The following is a 24,186-nucleotide window of genomic DNA, read 5'->3' on the forward strand; positions in this document are numbered from 1 at the left end:
TTTTAATAACCTATTTGTATAATTTTGAAAATCACGCGAGAAAACGACGAGCACAACAAAATTATGAAATTAAACACATAAATAGAATAAAAATATGCAATAAGCTCGGGAATTTTGTAAAATAATAATTATTGTTGTTAATATTCTATAAAGCATTTTTTTATATTTCCATTATGCTTTTTTGTAGAATTAATCGCTAAAATGAAAGCGTATTATGAAAAATACGCACTTTTTAAAAGACCCTCAGCTTGCATATCGAGATGACTTGATTCAACATTTTTTTTGTGCTATTCTAATTTTCAACCTTCACAAAGACGCACCTGATAACGTTGTCTACATCAATAGACAATACTATTGACATAGACAACTGTCAAGATTTAAAAATGGAACAAGGATACACGCGCGTTACAGTCTCGATAAAAGAAAAAAAAGTCTAAACAGAAATCTTATGCACGATGTTCTTGAGTCGCAAGTCGTGTACAACTAGAGGGAAAGGTTGGCGACATGGTGGTGACGCGGGGCGTACTACAGTGGCGAGATCTGCGTCTGCGGATGCACGACGTGGTTGGGAGTGTCTGGAAATAGGGAAAATTGTATGGTTAATTGGATTTAATACATTTTTTGTTAATTATATAAATGGTTCACGAAAAAGAATTCAAACACTCATTACAAAAGTTACAAGAATCGTGAATAGCAGCTTGTCTTGAAGGTATGAGAGATTTTAATTTTTACCTACATGTCCAAGGTTAATATAAAAGTTTAATATTCACTTTGCATCAAGATGTTAACGTATTGAATTCCTTCAGCTGTAGAGGTAGTAAGTACATTAAACTAATAAAAAATTAACAAAATTCCTCAAACAATCACTACTTATGAATACAATACTTTGAAACACGCACATACTTTTATTCTACATTATACATACCGACTTGAGCGACCCAATCTACCAATTCAGTATCAGAAAACTAAAGGTTTTTCATAAAATAATTACCTATGCTTCGCGTCACACGTGCACGCAGTCGCGGTATACGTAGCAGCGGCCGCGTGCCTGCGCACGTGCCGCGAGCACACGTGCTCCTCCTCGCTGTAGGGCGACGCGCGCGGGTCGACCGCGACGTTGCCGCGCCGCATCGAGCGCGATAACGACGCGTATGTTGGCGCCGCGACGCGTTCCACCTGTGTTGATTGTAGTTAGAGATTTGTACGTTTTTTAAAGTGCGATCTGGTGGATTTGCATTGGTAAAAAGTTGGGAGTTAATTAGTGCCAACGGTAGTAGTTAAATGTACAAACAACTATTTCAAAAGTGTTTCAATTATTGTTTGCCTTTTGAAATTTTGCAGGTGACATTTGTTAATTATTGTGTTAGACGTGTACTTTATTGGACGGATATGTTTAAGCGTATCTGTCAGATTTAACAATCCCAACGTTGTAAAATCGGCCCTAAAAATGTATAATTACGTAGAACTCTGGTAAGAATTTAGAGTTTATATTATTATCTTGATTTTGTAGCATCAACTAAAACTTCGAAAATCTAAACTTTTTGATTTACACAATATGGGTCCACTGTACAGTGTACATGTTACCTCAAAACTAGTTTTGCGTCTCCTTCGTCTAGGTGTAACAGTGGCCGGTTCGTTTTTCTTCCTGCGCGCGGGCTGCTGCGGCGCGCTCTGCCCGAAGAGGCCGCGCTGCTCCGCGACGCGTATCATATACTTAGCGTCGAGCCGCGTGATCTCCTGCGCGACACCTAGTGTTCACGTGACTTGTCCTATACTCGGCACTTTATAGTGAACAGATTTGGATTTTGGACATACTTAAATAACGTCGGTCCCTAGATTTGACTGCCGGTGGAAAACCTTAGTGGAAAAACAATGTAACGAAAGATTTTTCGAAAGGTAAGATTGCTTCAACACGTAATGTTATTCATCAAATCTAAGTATAACAGGAAATGAAACTATACTTACCTTTCTTTGTATGAGGCCAAGGTAGCATCCATCTCTATCTAAAATGTAGTTAATATCTAATCCGTTTCCTAAATTAGGCAGTGTTTGTACTTCAAATAAATCACAGCTTGGAACCTGGAAAATCATTCGCATGTTATGTTTGAGAAAATAGCAATATCGTTATTAATATTTCATTTATTTCTTACATAAACATCAGGACTATCTTTATCAGGATCTCTGGGAACATTATCATTTTCTGGAACGTCCATTTCCGGAATAGGTCGAGCTCTATTGGTCGTTGGCCGGCACCCAACCACATTTGCGCTTTCTGCCCGCTTCTTCAAAATCGTCTCTCTGCTGTCTGATCTGTTTCTAGCAGTGGTCGGTGGGGAGGACATCGGCCTTTTGGGAGACTGGTCATATGAAGTGGTGTCTGACGGTTCGACTTTGTCCAAATCCGATTGGGAAGTGCGATCTAATGTTGTACAGGAATCTGTGACCATCGTTTCAGCACCTTCTTTTGATTTTGGTGTCTGCAATTAGATTACAATGTCGGTTATTATTTATTAACAATAGTCATAGAAAGCTCTTTGCAGTTCGTTAATAACTTGCACCTACATGTGTATGATCTCTATGTTTCTTCCTGAGCAATGCGTGACGTTCCCTCGCAAGCCGGTTCGCTTCGGCCACGGCGCGGTTCACTTGCGCCTGATTTTCCGCTTCTAACGCTGAGTGGGTCTCGTAAAGGATTAACTGAATCTGAATAGTAAATACAGTTAGTTACTGGCCCTGAGCACACAACTTAACATCAACAGAATCATTTCATATATTTACCTGGGGTTTAGACATTAATGTTTTGAGTGTCTTCTTCTGTTCTTCTAGAATGGATTGTACACGTTGCTTTCCCTTCGAGTCTATTTCAGATTCTGTTAGAACCTGGAACATGAAAGTTCGTAGTGATAGAAAAACCTAAATTGAAGTAGTTATAATAGGTAAATAATAAACTAATTAAATAATTAATGTATTGTCATTAATTATTCCATGAAATTGTCGAGTATTAATAGTACTATGAATGGTAGGTATGTAAATAATATTTGCTGAGCCTTGCTTGCTGTTTAATTCGGGATTAATAGTCATTTGTCACAGCTCCATTATACCTCAAGCATAGCCAGATCTCCTCCACGTCCGCACACAAGATCGATAGGATCTGTGACAGCCGAGTACGAGTTGGGCGGCGTTGCCAGTGCAGCCACCACGCCGTCCAGCGCGCTGGCCACCGCCGCCGTCTCGCTGTGCACCGCGTCGCCGACCACGCATACGGGCGACTCGGAGTGTGGAGCCTCTGACGCATCTATGCCGAGCTCGCGAAGTGCGCACACGTAGCTCTCCACTCTGACAAGTGTGGTAAAAGAAACATTGCGGTAGAATTCCAAATTTCCGATACAGAATACTGAGTTGTGACTGACTGACTTTCTTTAGTTAACGGGTTGATAAACTTACTAAAGTTACATAACTATTGTAATAAAGCGTTTTTCAATATAACAGTTTGGTCAGAAATAAATGTACGTCTACATTCTGAGGAATGAATTATTACTGAAGGTAGCTTTAGTAAAATCTGGTGTGCCACTGCAGAGTTTAAGAAATAAGAAATATGTAAGTACATTATATTATAAATGATAATATCATACCCATACATTTTCACATCTATAAACTCACTTATCACCAGCGCCAAACACCACGAGCCTGCCCAGCTCGGGCGTGACAGGCGCGGCCGGCGTCTGTGCCTTCAGCACGGCGGCTAATTCCCGCAACTGCGCCGCCAAGTACGCGGAGCAGCGGGGCGAGGACGCGTGTGTTTGTGCTACTACGCCGCGGAGTGAATTGGCACGCAATGCACGGCACAGTGTGGATGCACCTTCGCAGAATTCTCTCTCCTGTACATCAAGTATGATATTTTTATAGTAGGGTTTCATAAGGCTATGAATTGTTTATTTCCTAATCTTTTTATTTGGCCCACATATTGAAAATAGAAAACTCTTACGAGTTTATTTTATGTTACACTTGAAAACCAATTTCTAAATTCGATGTGTTGGTTTAATCATACCTGTAATACTATTACTCCTTCTTTTACCAAGTCTAACTGGCCGATGCTTATGTTTTCGGGTGGGCGTAATGTTATAAATCTGGAAAAGTTATCGAGTTATATAATATTTACGTTTTTTTATATTTTGTATCCAAGACAAATTTACAAGGATCGTTTTATTACCTAGGACATACTCGATCAAATCTGTACTCTCCTGCACACAATTGACGCGAATTACTATAGGAATATCCCAATGTTTGTAGCTTCTTGACAAGCAATGCGACTTTTCTGGAAATTCCAATAAAATGTTTTAATGAATTAAGTTCATTCCTTTAACACGACCATTTAACATATTTGGTTTGTTTTTATCTTCTCCTTTGAATTTCTAGCGGCGAAAGAAAATCGTGTAGAGTACAGAGGTGTCTACTTTAGTAGTCTACGTTACTTACTTTGCTTTAAATGTGTTTACCCATCCGGTGACTGTATCCTTATTGACACATGCTGATATTTTCTCTTCTCGCAAATGTGGCGGGAGAAGATCCGATAGTCTGTCCAAGAAGAACAAAACTCGAGTATTGTTTAGATTGTTTCTACATCTCTGCTAATTTTGAACTTATACAGTGGTGGACGTTTAATTAGAAACACGTAACACGATGAAGTAGTCATCAATTTTTTTTTACTTTTGTGTATTAACGTATTAGAGATTAAGCATTATTTCATATGTAATAGAACACCCGTTTATCTAGTTTTATAATAAATTGCTTAATTTTAATCAAACGTTAGCTTAAATGAATAAAATTAAACAACTATAAGTGAAGTCTGATTTCCGAGCATTTTCAGTCTGGACAACTAATTAGAAACAGCATGGTTCGAGTGTTCCAAAGTCAAAACCTGTTGAAATGCTGCCAATATTTTTTTCTTCTACAAATATTTACACTGTTTTTTAAACATTCCATCTAAAAGTTTCTGAAAATTAATTTGTTTTGCAGTATAAATGGGTAAAAGTAAGATTTGTGACCCATCAACAAGAAAAATAATTTTAAGTTTACATTTTGACAAAAACTGGAGTTACAGGAAAATTGCAAATCATTAAGAGTGTTTGATAAAAAGATATTCAATGCTACAGTTTATTTAAAAGAGCATGTTACTTCTGATTAAGTGTATGTATATATTGAGACAAAATAATCACTTACGAAAAAGCTTTATTCTTTATCCGAATCCTAGCAATAGCAGCGGCAAAATGCACCCTTTCATCCCAGATCGCATTCTCCACGTCTATGAAAGGAGAACCAGCTTCTTTCAAAAGTTTCGTCGCCCGTTCTATCTCACCACGCGGACGTGCAACCCATCTTCGTCTGGCTAGTTCCATAAGGAAGAGCCATGTTGTGTGTCTATGTTCTGCAAACTGGAATCCAGATTAGAATAGAAATATTTAAATTCCAAAATGTTTTGTCAGATGACCGTTGCTATAAAAGTAGCTTGATATATTTCTATTTTCTCGTTGGTTTATTTGTAATCATGGCTCTTGGATTGAAGAAAATATGAATATAATCAAACAAATAAGCAGGTTGGTATAAGTTAGGGACATATTATGCCACATAAGCTATGAAAATAAAAACGTGAAAATGTAAACAGTTTTCGTGACATTCATAATTACAGACGCTCCACTTCCAACTAAGTGGGGCGCGTTATTCAATCAATCTTGAACTAGCGTTCTAACACGAATCCTCGCGATACTATTAATCGAGCCCACTTATCTCATCCGTAAAGCACCAACATCGATACTTTTTCGACGTAAATAAACGGCCATAAATACAAAACTCATTTTCGTGAGCGTCCTCAACGTTTGAAAAAGTAATAGTTGGAGTCACGACATCGATATAATGCGAGTTAGATGAGGTATACTTTTTTAACATCTTGTCGAACCTGCCTTAACGGAAAGTTATTACAGTAACGATATTGATGGCAACCTTGGTACCTGGCATTCAATAAAGGCAAGGTCAAGAGTATAAAAAGTATGATTTTATTGTCTTAGTACCTAGGTACTTATCTGTCCTGAATTTTTTAGACACGAACCTATCAAAAAGCAAAGGGCTAGAAAAGTATTAACTAAGAGATTATTTGTCAAATATCTGTTTTTTTTTGTGCCGCAGAATCTGTGGTGTCGCTTTAATAAAAGCCCTTTATGTACCTACTAGATAATCGTTCAACCCTCCTACTTTGCTAGTTCAAATATAAAATCCTAATTCCTAAGTAGATATAAGATAGGTAGCTATTATACAAGCAGGTTCATTACAATAAAGTAGAATTTTGTGATTTATTGCTGACGTGCATGCAATTTGTAATTGCGATATAAAAGTACTTAATATACGGCATGCATACATGCATCGCATATTTAGCTACCACCAGCTAAGAGACTTCTTTAATCAATGCGTTAATGTTTATTTTATTATTCAGAGATAAAAGACTGGTTAATCATACGTAAAACTATAGAATATAGAATGAAGACTTTAAAAGAGAAATAAATAAAACAAAGCAATAAAAAAGCTGAAAATCAATGATAGCTTCAAGAAGATAAACTAAAGATATCGATCCTTGATAAGTATTCAAAGTTTGAGTTTTAAATCTGTCTGTTTACGGTGGGTCAAACTCTAGCATAAATAAGTCGTTTTCAACTTAGGTAGTTACAAACAATCATAGGTACAGGTGAAGTTAATTAAAGCTTGCTAAATATAACTAATATAGAGTATACTAATGATTTCAAATGTGCGAGCGCAGTGGTCCAACTTTTTAAGCTATTGCATAGCTTCTATCGCGGGCCTTGAGCGCGGGGACCGAATCGAGAAATTCCGTAACGGAAAAACCTCACGCTCTCCACTCCGACGGGCGGAGGTGTGGCTTGAAGGCATTGCATGCAATAGCTTTACCGTGGCAGTCCCCGAGTGCCACACGTCGTTTTATTTACTTACCTGAGGGTAGTCTCCAAAGAAATCCACATCGTCGATCGCTTGGTCTAATATTGTTTTATCTGAGGAGATTATCTTTATTATTGATTGAACTTAAATAAATGGTCAATGGCAGGTGTTTAAATAACATTACATTGTAATTTAAAAGAGCCGTTATTTTTACGACGCATTCAAACACAAATAAAGGAATCCAATTAGCCGTATCATTAATGGCGTGATATAATTTCGTTAACATATCTTCATTATAATAAAAGTTGTTCAGTTACGAATAAGCTTCTGTAAACTAGTTTTAAATGGGGCGTTTAGTAATTTACAACTATGGTAATCCACGCGCCAACTTTAATACCTTCGTGACACTCCGTTACTTTGGAATAGCTGATGGCATTTTCGAGTCACACATTTTCGGGCATTTTATAACCGTATTTGGATACATGAGATACATTTACGAGCCACGACTGTGTTTAGTGATTTACGATAGAATAGCAGTCACGGAAAGCGATAAAAATTTACACTTTTTATGGGCTCGAAAAAACACGAAAAATATTCAGAGCTTTCCAGAAAAATGTGAACGGATTTAATAAAGACGATTTATTAGTAAACCTTCACCATTTTTCATCATTATTTATTGCTATGATTTTTAGCTCTTAAAGGATTAAGGAATTAATTAGTAAACTAAACAATACTTACATCGAAATACATCATAAATGAGTGAGTAAACACATCTCATTTCCTGTTCGTCGCCAAACTGCACTCCCAATGGAGGTTTACATAAAATCCGCGCAGCTTTCAGAACCTAGACCAACCAAAGCTGTTAATAAATAATAATAATTCGAAATACAATAAGATATTAACTTTGTAAATGCAATGTTTTGTCTCCTTGTTTTACCACTGTGTTTCCCAAAATAATTAATGGTCGTTTTTTACAAATAGTTAATTAGATTATGTGCCTGCTTTAATAACAATTTTATTTTCGATGCCGATTTCCACTTGGGCCACATTATGTAGGTATATCACCTCTTGTATTGGCATCCGTACCTTCCCTTTTACTTTCCATGGCAAACAAAAAGTTTCCATGTTAAAATTTAACCCATTGAGCCCCGAGCGGCCCGATCCGACCACGACACAATAGATTTTCTATAATTGTGTCTGTGATTCCGGGGGCTTAGTTATTAATGAATAAACCTGGCCTATATCCCACGCCGGACCAGGAGCAGTCTTGATGGCAACTGGTGGAGGCGCGTTGGGATTCTTGGTGGCTATCACCAAGTTCCATGGCGCCCATTCTTCTGGTACTTCTTCAGTAGTTTTACTTTTATCAGCATTTTCAAGCCTGTTAAAATATATAACAACTTTCAGTTTACCTCCAAATTCAACAAATGAGGGATACAAAGATCGACTTCAAAACTCAAATTATTACGCAGCTAATTGTGCATTAGGTAAAACAGCTTCTATTTAAAATTACGTAATTGTTAGGAGAAAGCTGCCCTGTACCGTAGGTAGATATTATGTATTTGTGCTTTTAGAATCTATTCAAAAATCACAAGAAGTGGGTGAATGTTAAAATGTATGTTTTTACTTGCATTCTTACTTGAAATGATCTCCTGCTCGTTCATGAACAATCATTTTCTATTAATTGGTGTTCATAATTTTCCATTTTCAAAACATCAACTTAAATTTAAAATTAATTAAATCATTTTTAACGAACACTCGAATAACTTTTTTTAGGTTTGTTATTTTGTAATCGTAAAAGCACGAGTATTAAAACAATCGGTACCTATGTAGTTACAAGACAATTAATATTTTTAGATGCAAAAGTTTTATCAAGTCATGGTGTCAAAGTGATGTTATTTTATGTTTTTATTTATAATACGATATTCACTATGTCAGAAGGAGGTTGGATCTCTGTATTCATAGTTCATACTATACCCGGCGCGGCCTAAGATGATCCCTATGACAGTTCGTCTTAGTGATTGCTCGTATGATGGATCGTGTCGATACTTTACTATTTTATAGGCAAAGGCGTGGTTTGCATTCGCCACGTCGGTAAACATGTTTTTACAAATATTATAAAATGAATTTTTAACGTCTATTATGTAAACGAAACGGTAAGTAAAACGAAAGTTTTCCAAAACATAAAAATGCACCTTATCATTTTCTCGTAATTTTTAACCCGTTTAACACAGTGTATATTATTTTATCATGAAAATGGAATCCCCCATTTAATTTTTCTAAAACTTATATTATCATAGGTAAGTAAATTAACGCGAACGGAAATTAATTAAATAATTATGCTGCGATCTTCTGTTCCATTCAATAGTGAATGAACTATAGCTTAAGCATGGAAAAAATGTGAACTCGTTTCCATTATCGAAATTTGTTTATCGATACTTTCCGCACTAGTCGATAAATGCCAACGATGTAAGTTTTGAAGGACGTAAACGTAAAGTCAGATTGTTATAATTTCTCGTAAATGTTAAGAATTGTTATAATGCCAACGGAATATCATTGTAATGGCATAAAGCTACGTAAAAATTAATAAATGCCATTTTTAGACGCCTCCAATACGTTTCTAATTTAATGGTGACGCCATTACAAGTTTGTCTCTTGAGAATAACTGTCAGTGTCATAGGGATCATCTTAGGCCGCGCCGGGTATATGTTAAAATGTAAATATACTTACAAATATATTTTAATTTTCAACTGTGATTTCAACAATCTTTATACGGCACAATGATAGAGATTTTTATATGTTAGATATTATGTACAGTTCGAAAGCTCTTCTAGATATTATATGTATTTATATGTTCGTGTAACCTACGGAATAGAAAATAGAAAGTGAACGATCGCGATGTAGCGATTGCAATCATCGCCTGTTTTGTTTAACTATATGGGTACTATACATGCGAATTGCATAAGGTTATATTTTAGGAACATGGTCGTATTATGCAATGTACACTGATACAGGCACCCCCAAACGATAGGCCTTCGAGATAACATTATGACCCATTTGTTGCGTTTATTCTGTGCATACAGGGCGGATAGGAAGGGACCATTTTGCTCTAAGGTTCTCAGTTCTCACATAATTTTAGATATACCTAATTGATTATATTTAAACTAACGTAACTAACTAGTTACATATAGAATGCATAAATAGGAAATAATATATGAAATCTTATTAGCTTATGGGTCTAAACTGATTAAAAGCGCGCAGTGGTGGCGAAAATCAACCGACTAGGCTTACGACTAGGAATCTTGCCTAATATAGAAATCCGAAATGAAGTGCTTTAGTGTATAAAATGTGGATCATTTCTCCATTTTGGTAAAAAATGATGTTGCCTTGCGTCGATGTGGTCATCCTATATTCTTGAGAATTAATTAAAAATCGAGCCATGAATGTTTATGTAAAAGAGTCACTGTGAAAAACACGCATGAGGGTGGAAGATCTATGAAGGTCATGGCCATCGATACAATTAGCGTAGAAGTCTCATCAAATAAGGCAAATGGAAATTAATGTGTTTAACACACATGATACTGTAATTATGTTTGTAACGGAATATTTGTATATTGCTTATTCATTTGCTCGCGAAATCATGAAAGAACGTATATTAATGGTAAAATTCAGAGAAAAAATGAAAAGTCAACAACAGCCAGGCCAAAAATATTGCTACACCTACAATTCCTTGGAAAAATGATTGTGATTAATTATTGTGTCTGATGATTATCTATATTCTATATAGGCGCTAGTATGGGAATATTGCCGCGCTTCGCCATTATAATACATATAGCTTCTAAACTACTGCGATGACCACTCTACAACTTTGCATGAAGCTTAAGCATAATATAAGCCATTTATTTAATGATTTAAAAAAAATTAAAAATACGCAAAGTTTGTAAAAAATTACAAAGAAAAATATTTTTTTATTTTTCTAAGGAATATAAATATAAATGCGAAATTCGAAATATGAGGATAAAAAGTTTATTTAATGGGGTCTATTATTCAGTCATCAATTTATTTAAAAATTACTTTTCTTGAACTGATAATTACATTCAAAGTCCTCCATCTTACTGACATCTTCAAAGACCTGTATTTTGAAAACTAAGCTTCTAAATGTAAAAAATTTTCGTATACATACCGAGGATATATACAGGTGTAACATATTAAAATATAACCGAAATCTGAAACCTGACCCTGAAATCTGTGTCCGCTTCGCGTGACCCCTATATTACAATTTTTCCAAAAGTGCGAACCAAGTGCGAACATCTATGTACATAATTATAATACTCACTCCTCATCGTCCAATGTCTTTTGCATTGCTACAAGGTTGAAGTACTGTGTCAGTCTCCATTCCTTATCACTGGGCAGCACCAGCCTCTCGGCCTCACTGGTATCCCCTTCCAATCTCGCAGCATCTTCCTGCATAAGCAACTCAGCAAGAAGCTTTGGATATACATTAAACAGATTGCCTTCTCCATACTCACTAAGGGCAACCCATAAAGCATTAGAATCGTATTTTTCAGACATTTTATCATTTCAAATATGTATCAAATATTGTTTATAATATGTATTAGTATGTACTAAATATTGTGATATATTATTTATTTAAGGGAACGAAATAGTCTTGAATTCGGAGTGCTTTTCAAGGGGTGGTTATATGTTGGAAGGCCAACAGTTTACTGAGGCAGAATAAACGTTTCGCATGCTAACATCAACCTGTTGCTTGTTCTTCGTATGCTATCGTGAATTTTTATTAACCTCCCTGATACATTATAAGTATAGTATTTTTAAATATGGATCGGATTTTTCATACACACGCAAAAGTAAAAAAAAAAAATTGTGTTTGAGTTTGTACTTAGAGTTTGTATAATTTCTATATTATAAGAATATATTAGTGTATTAATAAGTATTTACAGGTATTTTGGTTTTAATACCAGTGCAAAAGAGTTGAAATATCTTTTTGATTCAACAGTACACTGACCTCTATAACTATACTCATAGAGGTCAGTGGGTACGTACCTATACTACCCAAGAAGCTTTTAGTGTAGGTATTAGATATAAGCTTCTTGGTACTACCTATCTTGACCTATTTGATGCAAATTTGATGTAATACCTGTGTGTAATACCTATTTGACATAATGAATTTCAATGTGACAAAGACTAGCTTCTTCAAAATCGTTGTTCAAAATGATTAAAATATCAAACTTTATGAAATGATTTAAAAGCAACAAACATGTGATTACCCACGTAACCTTCCTTCTAATGCAGTAATCACCAAAATGGAGCCCACCATAACAGAAGATGAAAGCTTTGCAGAGCGCCGAAAACTATTCAAAGATATCTGGTACACTGCTATGAATCTGGATGATAACAAAGAAGGTGCTGATACTTCAGGCAAACCAAAAGTTATAAAGTACGTTGTCTATAATATACTACATACCTACATTCCTAGAAAACGAAACGAAAGAATACTATCGAAATAAACGATAAAGTTACTTGATTTATCACAAATAATTCCAGAACAGCAAGACTACCCGAAGTTAACCAATGTATGGTGGGCAAGAAAAAAAAGCGACGCCTGAAGAATCTCAGAACTGTTTGCAATAAGTTGTTAGATTTTTGCGATCAACAGGATGCGAACGACTTGTATTATCAGCAGGCATGTGAATTTGTTATAATATAGAGAATTGTTGTTTGTTTTGTTGTTTTTTTATCATAGTTAACTACCAAAACAAATATTTTAGATGGCGGAAGCTGGTAAAAATGTAATTAAGGGGAAGAGAAAACGTAAACTTTTAAGATCCAGAAATATGTTTGTTCGTGCACAGATCATGGCAACAGCGTTTGAAAAAATTTATGATTTAAACGCAAAAATATCAAGAAACCTCTCCCCTATCATGTTTAGCCAGACATCATTGAATGTGACGACAGCATCTAGAAATGATAGTAATAGAAACGGGACGAGAAAAAGTTCTAGAATTGTAAAGAAAGAAGTTAGCAAAAATAATAGATCATCTGATCTCATATATGGAGGTAACTGATATGGCCAATTTCTTTTGTTTTTTGTTACGAAAAACCTACTGGTTATTCAAAACTTCATAAATTAATAAATTTATTTATTATGAGGTGGTCATCACAAAGCAATAATGGTGGTCATGCAGCTTCTTTATAATGAGAGTAAAAATCACTTTTTGTACAGCAAAATTGGTGGCAGCTGTAAAAGTCGATGGAAATTCGTAGAAAACGCTAAATTTTTATCTACATCAACGGTTTCATAAATAAATAAAAAAACAGTTTGTGTAAATTGTTCGATGTGAAAGTGCTAATTTACACAAACTGTTTTTTTATACAGGGTGTCCCACAAAATAGTGATGAACTGAAGCTGCGAGGTAGAGGACCTAGAGGGCTATCCGAATCACCCCCATGTATGTTATGCGATTTTTCGTATTTTCGGAGTTATGAAGTTTTTTTTCAATTTTTCACCTATCGCCGAGTACGATGATATTTTCACTCATGGTGACTTCAATTATTGCGCTAGATGTTTGGATTTTTTTTTGTTTGCTAAGCTGAAAGATAGGCCATTTCAGTATGGTAACATTTACTATCGTTAGATCTTTGAATGAAATAAAAAAAAGAATTAAATGTCAAGAAAGATAAAATTACCCAGTATGTTCACCACTTCAAGGGCCCGTAAAAAAATAAAATCACATAAAAAAAGTTTTCCGTTTGGCTTTCCTTCCAAATTGTGGCAGTCAGCAGTAATGCCGAAAATACGAAAAATCGCATAACATACATGGGGGTGATTCGGATAGCCCTCTAGCTCCTCTATCTACCAGCTTCCGTTCATCACTACTTTTTGGGACACCCTGTATTTTGAAAATATTATGTACATAATATACCTAGACAACATTGGCATGCATTATCTACAATAATTATTATTGATCTAGGTACAAAAAATCGATGCGTTATTATTTCGTTTAAATTATAGTTTAAAAATAAATTGTTTTCAGGTAAATTGCAGTACAACGTTATTCGCAAAGTACAATCTAAAAAGTTACTCCCCATGCCTAAAATAAACATTTTTTAATAACTAGTGTGTATTTTTATTTATAAATACATTCCCATTATTTAATATTAATTGTTTTATTCTATTGTAAGTACCTATTTTTTTCGCCAGTTCAGTAGATGCACACTAGAGCGGTTTTGAATTAGCAGATAAGCGCTCGCGGGAAAAAACCATAGTCCGCCGGCCTTAGCCTAATTTTGAATAATATTATGCTCATATGTAGCAAGTTAGTAGCAAGTGATCACAGAACAGTAAAAACATAATAGAAGTGCTATAATGTCATCATTTGTATGAAAACCAGTGTCGCCAAACCCACACATTTAAACCGATAGTTATACAGTACACTACAAGTAAACTATGCCTTTGATTGGACAGCTTAATTTGAGTAAAAACTGACTTAGGTTATAAATTCAGCATTTCAATATGTACCCTAACGAACCAAGTTACGGTTTATTTTAGTATAACATCCCTAGGTATATTAGCTGTTTTGTTTCTCTTTGCTCAGAAATTCCAAATTCGAAAACATTCAGCTATTCCACAACAGATGGCGTTGGTTTTCAATACATATAACTTTGAACCTCTACACATAAAGATAAGGTTGAAATTTGTGTCACTCTAAATTAATGACATTAACTTGACATTAACCTGATGCTATGCTCTAAGGGATGTCAGCCTTGTTATCGATAATTCACAAATAAATATATTTTTGTGCATTTTTTTTTTCTTTCTATTATATGAGTATAGGATAATGTGTCACATTTTGGAGTATGTTTATTACTACTAAGTACGTCTTTTCATATTGTTATATTTAAATAAAAAACGGAATAGAATAGTATAAATCTATATTTACAAAACAAACAGAAAATATGCATTATTTTAAATCTTGGAACTGCCGTAGGTTTGATGTATCGGTGGCCTTTGTTAGACTGCTTATTGCTGTTCGGCATCCAGTTAACTCGTCACGTTGCATTTATTATCCATTTCTCTTTTAAATTAGGCTCTTTCGAAAATCTATAAATAAATAGGACAAATGAAAGCTAAGTAAAAATAGAATAAAATTTAATATTTGAAATGTTTGTCTTTTCTAAAGTATCGATACTGTCGATATGCGCCACATGCATCACTAATCCGACATTCGTTTGTTTATTTCAATAATATTCCAGAAAGTCTTGTTTGCTGTTCAATCTATATTAGTACTTATTTCTTATGGATTAAGGTTCATTTTGACTTAATATTTTTTATAAATTTTTGACAAATTACGACAAGCGAAGTTGTAACATAAAATATATTTAAAAAAAATTAAAATAAGACTTACCGATGGTATGAAATGCCTCGATTGCTGATATTATTTCGTCTGCTATCATTTTTCCACTCTAATACCGAACAACACGCTCTAAATAATGAATAAATATGGAAATAAGGTTTGACAGTTGACAACCGACTCGAATATTTTTCTGCGCACAACTGAGAGCGAGTTAGGTGATCTTACCCTAAAGCCCGGCATTCACTACACGCACCGCGAGCCGAGCCCCGAGCCGTACCAATCCGTGGACAAATCCGTCATCGCCCACACACTACACGAGCGCCGAGTTGAAGTCCAGTTGACTGTGAACTTTGGTGAGCCTCGCACGTATCTACCCTACCACGAAAAAAAGCTCTCTGGCTCTAGTAGTCGGTGCAATATTTTTAACGCAGAAAAAAAAGCTCGTGTGCGCAAAGGAATAGCTGAAACAACGAAGAAAAAAAGAACGAACGAACACATTTGTTTAACTTTTTTCAATTAAAATAATATGTTTATAATAATAATGACCGATACGAGTAATTTTTATATTTGATTTTACTAATAAACCATTCTTAACATAATAAACATTTTCTGATTTAAAGAACTGAACCTTTTTTCTTTTTAAATACTTACTAGAGACGTTACTCTAAAAATCGAAATCTGTTATCCACCATAAATAAATAAATGCGTTGTGATTTATGAATTCTTTTAATCCATACTAATATTATAAATGCGAAAATAACTCTGTCTGCCTGTCTGTTACTCAATCACGCCTTAACTACTGAAGCAATTTGCATGAAATTTGGTATAGAGATATTTTGATACCCGTTAAAGGACAGGCTACTTTTTACCCCGGGAAATAGGATAGGTTTTATCCCGGCAATCCCACGGGAACGGGAACTATGCGGGTTTTTCTTTGACTGAGCGGGCGAAGCTGCGGGTGGAAAGCTAGTTATTTATAAAATTAATTATGTATATGGCGAATGACTGACAAGTTCACCGACAAATACGCGCGCGCACACACACGTACGGATTTGTCCGGCGCGGCTCGGGTGCGGCGCGGCGCTCGCGTCTCCAGGCGGCGAGCCCGCGCCGAGCCACGAGCCGCGCACAACTACACATACACACGCAGATTGGTCCGCGGACTTGTCGCCAGCTACAAATCCAGCGGATGGGTGCGCCTGTGAATGGTACCCATAAATCTTACCTTACTAGTGACACGTGGGCCACGCCCACATCGCACTTCTATTATGTTCTTACTGTTCTGTGCAAGTGATTTTCGATTTTATGATAATTTTTCTTCATATCAAAAAATGATATAAATAATTGTAGTTAGATTTTTTTAATCTGTTACATTTTTAACTTATTAATTCTGAAATCAGACATCTGTGATTTGGAATGAATTTGACAGCTACACTTGACATTTATCTGAAGCAGAACGAAATTGTTGTATTTGTATTTTATCATGTCCTGAAAATTAAAATAAATAAAACAGAATCAAAAAGTTATATTTGGTAAGGTACTTGCACAAAGAAATAAATCGAGTGCAATGGAAGCAGTTTCTTTGTTCACTATCGTGTAGTGTTAGTGCCGAAACAACAAATAAATTAGAACGTTCAATATAAACTTTTCTCACGCCAATGAAGCAGAATTATACATCTTAGGTATACAAAGAAAAATAATTTAAAATGTCTGAGTACGATCTTCAGTTCCAAGAGGATTTAGAAAAGGCTCAGGCTTTAAGTTTAGAAAGTCTGGCATTGGAACAGTTTCGAAGGCAGAAGCAGTTAGCTACTTCAGGTAACTGACGTAATTTTGTTTACTATTTAAGATAAGATGATACGAGGAAGACCTTCGTTAAGAATTTTTTTATGATCTAGAAAGATTAAATTTCTCTTTTAAAATTTTATTTGTATCAATTTTTCTGAACATCCAGTTCATTAAGTTCAAATCTTGTTATTGTCTTGGACAAAGTGTTAACATTGTATAAAATCATAATTAATAATTATTAACTAGGATTGGGAATTTAAGAATTATTAATTAAGAGAGAGAGAAGAAGAAGAATAATGATAATTTATTTGAAAAAATATTTCTTTACATCACTTTGTAAGCTGAAAGGGGTTTGTAAAGTGATGGATCAGTGATGGAAAGTCAAGATGTTCAGATAATATGTTATGAGTTGTGCACATAAAACTGTCTGCGTCCAAAAATATTTACCGATCTCATTTATTTATTCAACAAGACTTTCCTTGGGAACATGTTTATTTTAATTTAAACTTTAATTGTCAAAATACAGGTATAATTATTTAACACTGGTTCCGGAAACAGTTTTTACATAGAATATAGATATATAGAATAGAATATAGAATAGAAGCGAGCAAGAAACTGTAGTTGCATTTTGCCCAAATAAATAATGTTTATCAGTAAACAAATATGTGCATGCCAGTATGTTATGGTCTTTGACTCAATTATAAGAATCAGTATTTTTGAATATATAAAATTCTCATGTCACAGTTTGTAACCAAATCCTTAAAAACAATTGTGTGTATCAGTAGATGTATACTTCATACTTATATGTTAGGAAAAATTATATAAATTTAATTTCACACAAAGGAATATCTCTGATGATCTCAACGTTTGTTATATTTTAATAAGTCTTGTTGAAATAAAGTCAATTGAGCATATTACAATAATTGATAACAAGGCTATCAATTTGAAAGGAAGTAAGGGGCGTTGACCAGTTTACCGCACATTATATGAATCTGTATTTGGGTTAAACATCGTCTTTATACACAAATAAAGTAATCTAGATTATTCTTCTATTTATAGAATATTCTATATACAATATGTGGATATATCTTTATAATAATTTATTGAGTATTTGACAAAATCTTAATGAATTTAACCTTAATTTGAAATAACAATAGCACAATTAGTAGTAAAATATAATAAAAAATATCTAGCAGCGTGTGTTAATTTATAGCATATTATAAGTTATTACAGAAATTAATAATAATGAATGAAAGATCAGAATATTATACTTTATTGTAGTTACATAAAAGTAAAACATTGCAATTTACATGAAAAAATGTCATATATAAGCAATAATTACAAATGAATATATAATATTTTCACACAAAAACATTTGTTTTCCTTAATTAAAATTCAAATAGACAATGCAAATACATTTAAATACAATTATTCATTAAAAAACACATTTGTAGTGTTATCACTAAAATTAAGTTGTTTCTTATATCCAACCGTCCATATTGTTTGAAATCCGAACACAAACTAAATCCAATCTTTATACTATTCTTATCTCAATGAATTGATAAAAATAATCATAATATACTATATCACTTGATGATGATTGGTTTGTTCGACGCTAGGTGTAGATAATGGACGAGATACAGGTGGCAGTAGTGTACGACGCAAAGAGGAAACCGACGGGCCACCGCCAGCATTGCCTCCGCCGCCGAGAAAACCGCCTCGCAGAGCTAATAGCTCTGAGACTTCACGGTATGTTTAGATCTAGGCAGATATCTAATACTTTGGTTATAAATGTGTCAATAAAGAAATGATAGCCTGATTGTTTACAGTAGATATGATTAGATTAAAAGTTTGATTTTCTATTTTCACTCTGTTATATAAATAAAGAAGAATTATGAGTAATCTATCTGGACGATTTTTAAGAAAAAATTACTATTAAACATTCTGTGTGATTGATTTATAGTTTATCATAATCTTAATATATATAAATCTCGTGTCACAATGTTTGTCCTCAATGGACTCCTAAACCACTTAACCGATTATAATAATATTCGCACACCATGTGCAGTTCGATCCAACTTGAGAGATAGGATAGTTTAAATCTCAAATCGTTTTAGAGAAAGCGGGCGAAGCCGCGGGCGGTAAGCTAGTTAATTTATATATCTATATGATGTATACTGTATCAATATATTGCGTTTATTTTTCAGGTCGACAGGAACTAGTCCAACACGCTTGGAAACAAGTGACTTGATATCATTCGCTAGTCCGACCAGCAAGAGTGCGCCAAAAGATTCCCATACTTCCCTCAAAGAATACATCGATCAGATATCCAAGTAATTATGAAATATTTGATTAAGTATATTCATAGATACTTACGCTGTATTTTAATTGATTATATTAAACCCATTTAAATATGTTCTAATATCATAAATCTTCCTTTCAGACTGGGCACACAGACTGAAGAACTCACGATAAGCACACCAGATCCATCAACTACAATGAACAACCAGTATAACCAAAGACCCGGCTACAATTATGGCCCACAATATCCTTACAACTACCCTCCTCCATATATGCAAATGCCACCATATCCTCCCTCGCCATATGTTATGCCACATCCTATGCCCAATTATCAGTACTACCCAGCTGGACAAGAACATCCTCCTCCATACACACAGCCTCCTATGTACGCTCCTTCGATACCATATTCCCAAACTAGAATGGCCACACCATCTCCCTACATTCCATATCCACCACAATCGCATTACAACTACAATACAACAAATATGATATCGAGGCCGACTCGGCCAGCAACTATTTACCCTCAGTTGAATCAACTGCACACATACCCAACTATGCCACAAAATACAGCACAAACTAAACCAGAAAAAGTCGACAACAATAACATAACACAAGTTGTAAAGATCGAGCCAAAAGTGGAACCCAAGTCTCGGAAATCGTCTGAAGTTAGCGTCGAAGTGAGTATCTCTTTCACATAGCTTTTTTTTGTCGTGATAAAAATTATGTTTGACCGATATTTGTGTGATAAGATTGCGATTGTAGCACGCAATTGTTGACAACATTTGCGCTATTAAATACATCGCATACTAAAACATCACATGTGGATAACATCAGATCAGTTATCAGTAAAATTAGAAAGTCATATTCTTTTGATATGCTTTATTAATGCGTATTAAAGTATCAATCAAAACAAGTTTTATTGTAGTTCAATTTTAAAATTATATAGTTTCTAACAATGTAATTTTCCGAGGCCGCAATGCCAATAATTTATGCTAAACATCTGTATTTTAGTCTAGGAGAAAAATAACTTGAGTTTTTGGGGTATTTATTACCATAATTAATTGGATATATTCTTAATAGTTCTTCCTTCTTAGCACAATGGGTAAAAATCATACATTACAAGTTTATGAAGTCATAAATTAGGAACTTTACGTCACTTTTAGCCACTATTATGAGTTAGATTTTTTTTCTTATTAGTTAATTGATTTACTTCGCTATTGATTTTTCCTTCAAATATTTAGTAATAATATTAATTTAAATGATGGCTATTACAGTCAAACGAGTCAGCAGATACCGTAGCGAGCCTGCCAAAGAGCAGCAATCTGATCGACTTCGGACGCAAGCCGCAAGGTAGCGTAAGAGTCAGTGTGTTGGAGGCGTTTGACCCGCTTTTAACTGATCAGTCGGGTGAGTGGGATCATCTACCATACCGTGTGGGTGTGGCGGCAAATGTTTTTTTTTTATTTTTTTTTTAAGTTTTTTCTCTTATTTGTATGAGCGGTTTAGATGTTGCTCTCTGTTTCTTATATTTCATAATCTATGTTATTTTTTTAAGCAATTTTTTTTCTATAAAATTTATTAATTGAAAAAAGTCTTATTGCAGTAGTCTACAATTTTTCTACGAGATCGTTTTGTTTTCAAAATATTGGAGATATTAATGATTAAGTATTATTAATGTCTAATTTTTATATTTCTCTTTTCAGTTGTATCTTTCTTTGATATCATACATTTCTTTCAAATCGACTATTTTACTTGTTATTAAAATTAACTTTGTATTTGCCGCCACAAACGCACTTAACACTTTAATATTTACAGTTGAACCATCAATCTCAATGTGAGTGTAGCATGATATAAATGTTTTAGTTTGGTTTTTATTAGTATCACTTTAGACTTCACTTTCATGGGTGTTCTATAACTGGGTGAAATTGCTCATATGTAAATAAAATGTGTATCGTTTTAAATGTATTTACTGATACTGTAGACTCATGAACCATATTGTAGTGTATTAATATTATTTTCATTAAAAGTTGGTTTTGATCATCAATTCTATGTTATTTTTGTATGGGATTTAAATTGAACTGGGTATAAAATGTGTATTTTGACAAGGGAGATATGAAAAATCAACACAAAAAACTATCGTATTTATTTTTTGTAAATTGTGTCAGTTTTAATTTGATTGTCGTTTTTAATTTTATGTTGGATTATCAATATTTAAATTAAAAGATGTGTAATAGATTATTATGTACCTTTACATATTTTTTTATATTTTTACTAATACTCCCTTATGTGCACCCCAGAGTACGCAGTAGGTAGCGAGAACTCAAGCGTACGCAGCGTGTACGAGGACTACGATCCGCTTGACTTCCTCTATGGAGAGACAGAATTACGAGAAGCGCCAATATATGGTACAGTGCGGAAAGAAGGCCCAGTGTTGCCATCTCCACCGCCGAAGACGATACCTAGCGTGCCGGCGGTTGCTAAGCGACAGACTACCGTGAGTTGTTATAAAATATATATATAGAGAGATTTATAGGAATAAGGGAAAATAATGTATGGCAGAGACTTTTAATCTATTCCTTCAGTTTTATGTGTCTTAAGGGACACACCGCGCGCCATCTATTCGATTCATTCGATTGCTCAGGCGGGTCAAGAGTGGCTGAGTTGGTGAGGCATCCGCCCCGGAATGGCGCGAAGGATGCGGGCTCGAGTCCCGCCTCGTGATCGAATTTTTTCTATTCTTTATAAATTTATATTTATAAAGCATTTGAATGCCATAAAAACCAAAAAATATATAAAATATTATGCCGTGGACAAATATTAACGCAGCCAGTATTGCTAGCAGCGTGGTATATCTAGTATGAAATATTTACTTTAATGTGTATATTTATTTTCAAGATTAATAGTATCAAGAATGACGGCGTATTTTTGATGAAACGTTAGGGAAAAAAATAATAAATTATGTAAAGTTTTACTACAAAGCATATATCCATTTAATTTCAAGGTCTTATCAAAAATAATATGAGTAACATGTAATTTGTTACAGAATAAACTCTACGACTGTATAGAGAAAATACGAACAAGGAATTACGATAGCGAGCACAAAGCCTTTCTGCAAATGGTCCTCGACGTCAGAAGTGAGTAATTCTATTTATAAATTATTATTTATTATTAAAACCTTTGTTAGGCTAAGCGCGCACCACGATTTTATGCAGCGTGATTATTTTATCGCAGAAATACAACGTATGAGTTACTATGAGAATGCGCGCACATGCGATTAAATAATCGCAGCGATTTTAAAATTGTGATTTGTCACATTTTGCTGCGACTGCTCGCGACGCGATTGTCGCCAAAATGAAATGCAGAACATGAAATTCTATGGTACCGCGCGCACTGCGATGATAAAATCGCACACTCGGGCCCGGCCGGCACTTCACTTGTGTTTCGTCTGTCCAATAGTAAACATCGTAGTGGTATAGGTACTGTTTGGTAAACATAAACTCAGTAATCTGTCAAAAGTTTGAATTTATTTATTTAATTATTTAACACTATATTGTGCAAGAAACAAAATATACATAAAGGTTACAATAATAAAAAAGCACAAAGGGCGGCCTTTTGGCGGAATTTTCATTCTATAATAGCCAAAGACTTTTTTGGGATACATCCGAAGTTCATTGTATTTCTGACTAGCTTTCCACCCGCGGAATCGCCCGCGCAGTCAAAGAAAAACCCGCATAGTTCCCGTTCCCGTGGGATTTCCGGGATAAAACCGATCCTATGTCCTTTCTCGGGTATCAAAATATCTCTATACCATATTTACAGACAGACAGAGTTACTTTCGCATTTATAATATTAGTATGGATAAAAGAAACCTTTGACATTTCTATCTGCTGTAAAAGGATGAGTCCAATATTGACGAATTTTTTTTTCTTATCCTCCAAAGTAGTAAATAAAGACAAGCAACTTGTACGAAATCCATGATGAAAGTGAGTAAGTATCACTATTAAATTATCGCTGTGCGCGCACCGTACTCTCTGCGATTTTCTACAGCGCGATTTTGAAATCGTGTCGCAAAAATTAAAATCGTGGTGCGCGCTTAGCCTTAAGAGGGCTTATTCAATTTAACGCAAGTCAAAATCTCCGCGATCTATTACGATAGATCGCGGCTTGCGCTATCCTTTTACTATGAACAGCACAAGTCCACAGGAGAGCGCCGAGCAACATGTCCTCTCTCTGGAAAGGCTCGCTGCCGACTGATTTTAATCGGGTCGCGCGCAGTGTTTTATAGTACTTTAAAAAAAATTGTAGAAAAATAATAGAGGTACCTTAGTTGATTTTTTAAATTTTATCTTATAAGTAAGACGTTCTTTTATTGCAATATGTAAAAATTATATTAAACTAAGTCAAATATCTTGGTGAAAATAATCATTTTGTCGACTATAATTTCTAAAAAAATTCACATTGTTCGGATTTTAATTTCGTAAGTTAGGAGTCCAAAATTAAAAAATCTTTAACTAACTATTTTAATAAGGATTTTTGCAGTTAGTTAAAAAAAATTGTGTGTTAGATCTGTCAGCGATTTCAGATATTTTTAGCTTCGAAATTGACACTAAAAGCGAAATCAAGTAATCATCGGCTCAGTTATCTTGATGGTATTCACAAATACTGTATTAATTGAAAAAAACTCTTCCTAAAATTATTAGTAATTCATATGTTTGTAAGATAAGTGGTTGATGGACAATCTGGTTTGAAAAATCACATATTTGAGCCAAACAGCGCACGG

General features: G+C 34.6%; 3 protein-coding genes across 5 annotated transcripts in view; 2 read left to right on the forward strand and 1 right to left on the reverse strand.

The window, feature by feature from the left end:
- Nucleotides 1-3: 3 nt before the first annotated feature.
- Nucleotides 4-11,654, reverse strand: LOC123692174. 3 transcript variants are annotated; one of them, XM_045636874.1, is made up of 17 exons: nt 11,279-11,654; nt 8,176-8,323; nt 7,681-7,786; nt 6,997-7,055; nt 5,221-5,432; nt 4,477-4,575; nt 4,211-4,315; nt 4,049-4,127; nt 3,661-3,878; nt 3,102-3,336; nt 2,779-2,880; nt 2,563-2,703; nt 2,151-2,477; nt 1,966-2,079; nt 1,585-1,737; nt 992-1,176; nt 4-575 (listed from the first exon to the last, which is right to left on the reverse strand). In XM_045636874.1, exons 1-17 carry the CDS (start codon nt 11,512-11,514, stop codon nt 434-436), a joined length of 2,661 nt encoding a protein of 886 aa, XP_045492830.1. In that variant the 5' UTR covers nt 11,515-11,654; the 3' UTR covers nt 4-433. The 3 variants fall into 3 exon arrangements, with proteins under 3 accessions (XP_045492830.1, XP_045492831.1, XP_045492832.1); XM_045636875.1 differs by lacking the exon at nt 11,279-11,654 and adding an exon at nt 8,582-8,892 and having other exon boundaries at nt 5-575; XM_045636876.1 differs by lacking the exons at nt 4-575; nt 992-1,176 and having other exon boundaries at nt 1,589-1,748.
- Nucleotides 11,655-12,096: 442 nt separating this feature from the next.
- On the forward strand, nt 12,097-14,080 carry LOC123692176. The gene is made up of 4 exons (XM_045636879.1): nt 12,097-12,400; nt 12,508-12,646; nt 12,732-13,020; nt 13,998-14,080. Exons 1-4 carry the CDS (start codon nt 12,267-12,269, stop codon nt 14,072-14,074), a joined length of 639 nt encoding a protein of 212 aa, XP_045492835.1. The 5' UTR covers nt 12,097-12,266; the 3' UTR covers nt 14,075-14,080.
- Nucleotides 14,081-16,773: 2,693 nt separating this feature from the next.
- Nucleotides 16,774-24,186, forward strand: part of LOC123691589 (phosphatidylinositol 4-phosphate 3-kinase C2 domain-containing subunit alpha) — a 33,333-nt gene continuing 25,920 nt past the window's right edge. Inside the window, exons 1-7 of the mRNA XM_045636044.1 lie at nt 16,774-17,135; nt 18,725-18,854; nt 19,313-19,438; nt 19,549-20,083; nt 20,681-20,813; nt 21,704-21,900; nt 22,450-22,540. Coding sequence (XP_045492000.1) covers nt 17,024-17,135; nt 18,725-18,854; nt 19,313-19,438; nt 19,549-20,083; nt 20,681-20,813; nt 21,704-21,900; nt 22,450-22,540 — 1,324 coding nt within the window. The 5' untranslated portion in view covers nt 16,774-17,023. The remainder of the gene's footprint in view (nt 17,136-18,724; nt 18,855-19,312; nt 19,439-19,548; nt 20,084-20,680; nt 20,814-21,703; nt 21,901-22,449; nt 22,541-24,186) is intronic.

Source organism: Colias croceus, chromosome 5 (genome assembly GCF_905220415.1).
Source record: "Colias croceus chromosome 5, ilColCroc2.1".
Classification (NCBI taxonomy): domain Eukaryota; kingdom Metazoa; phylum Arthropoda; class Insecta; order Lepidoptera; family Pieridae; genus Colias; species Colias croceus.

Excerpts from the sequence above, each read along its gene's own strand:
- LOC123692174 (XM_045636874.1), bottom strand. The coding sequence starts at position 11,514 with ATGTCTGAAAAATACGATTCTAATGCTTTATGGGTTGCCCTTAGTGAG. Across the intron at positions 5,433-6,996 it reads TCTTTGGAGACTACCCTCAG|TTTGCAGAACATAGACACAC; the intron begins GTAAGTAAATAA and ends TCTGGATTCCAG. Across the intron at positions 3,879-4,048 it reads AAGGAGTAATAGTATTACAG|GAGAGAGAATTCTGCGAAGG; the intron begins GTATGATTAAAC and ends CTTGATGTACAG.
- LOC123692176 (XM_045636879.1), top strand. The coding sequence starts at position 12,267 with ATGGAGCCCACCATAACAGAAGATGAAAGCTTTGCAGAGCGCCGAAAA. Across the intron at positions 12,401-12,507 it reads GGCAAACCAAAAGTTATAAA|AACAGCAAGACTACCCGAAG; the intron begins GTACGTTGTCTA and ends AAATAATTCCAG. Across the intron at positions 13,021-13,997 it reads ATCTGATCTCATATATGGAG|GTAAATTGCAGTACAACGTT; the intron begins GTAACTGATATG and ends AATTGTTTTCAG.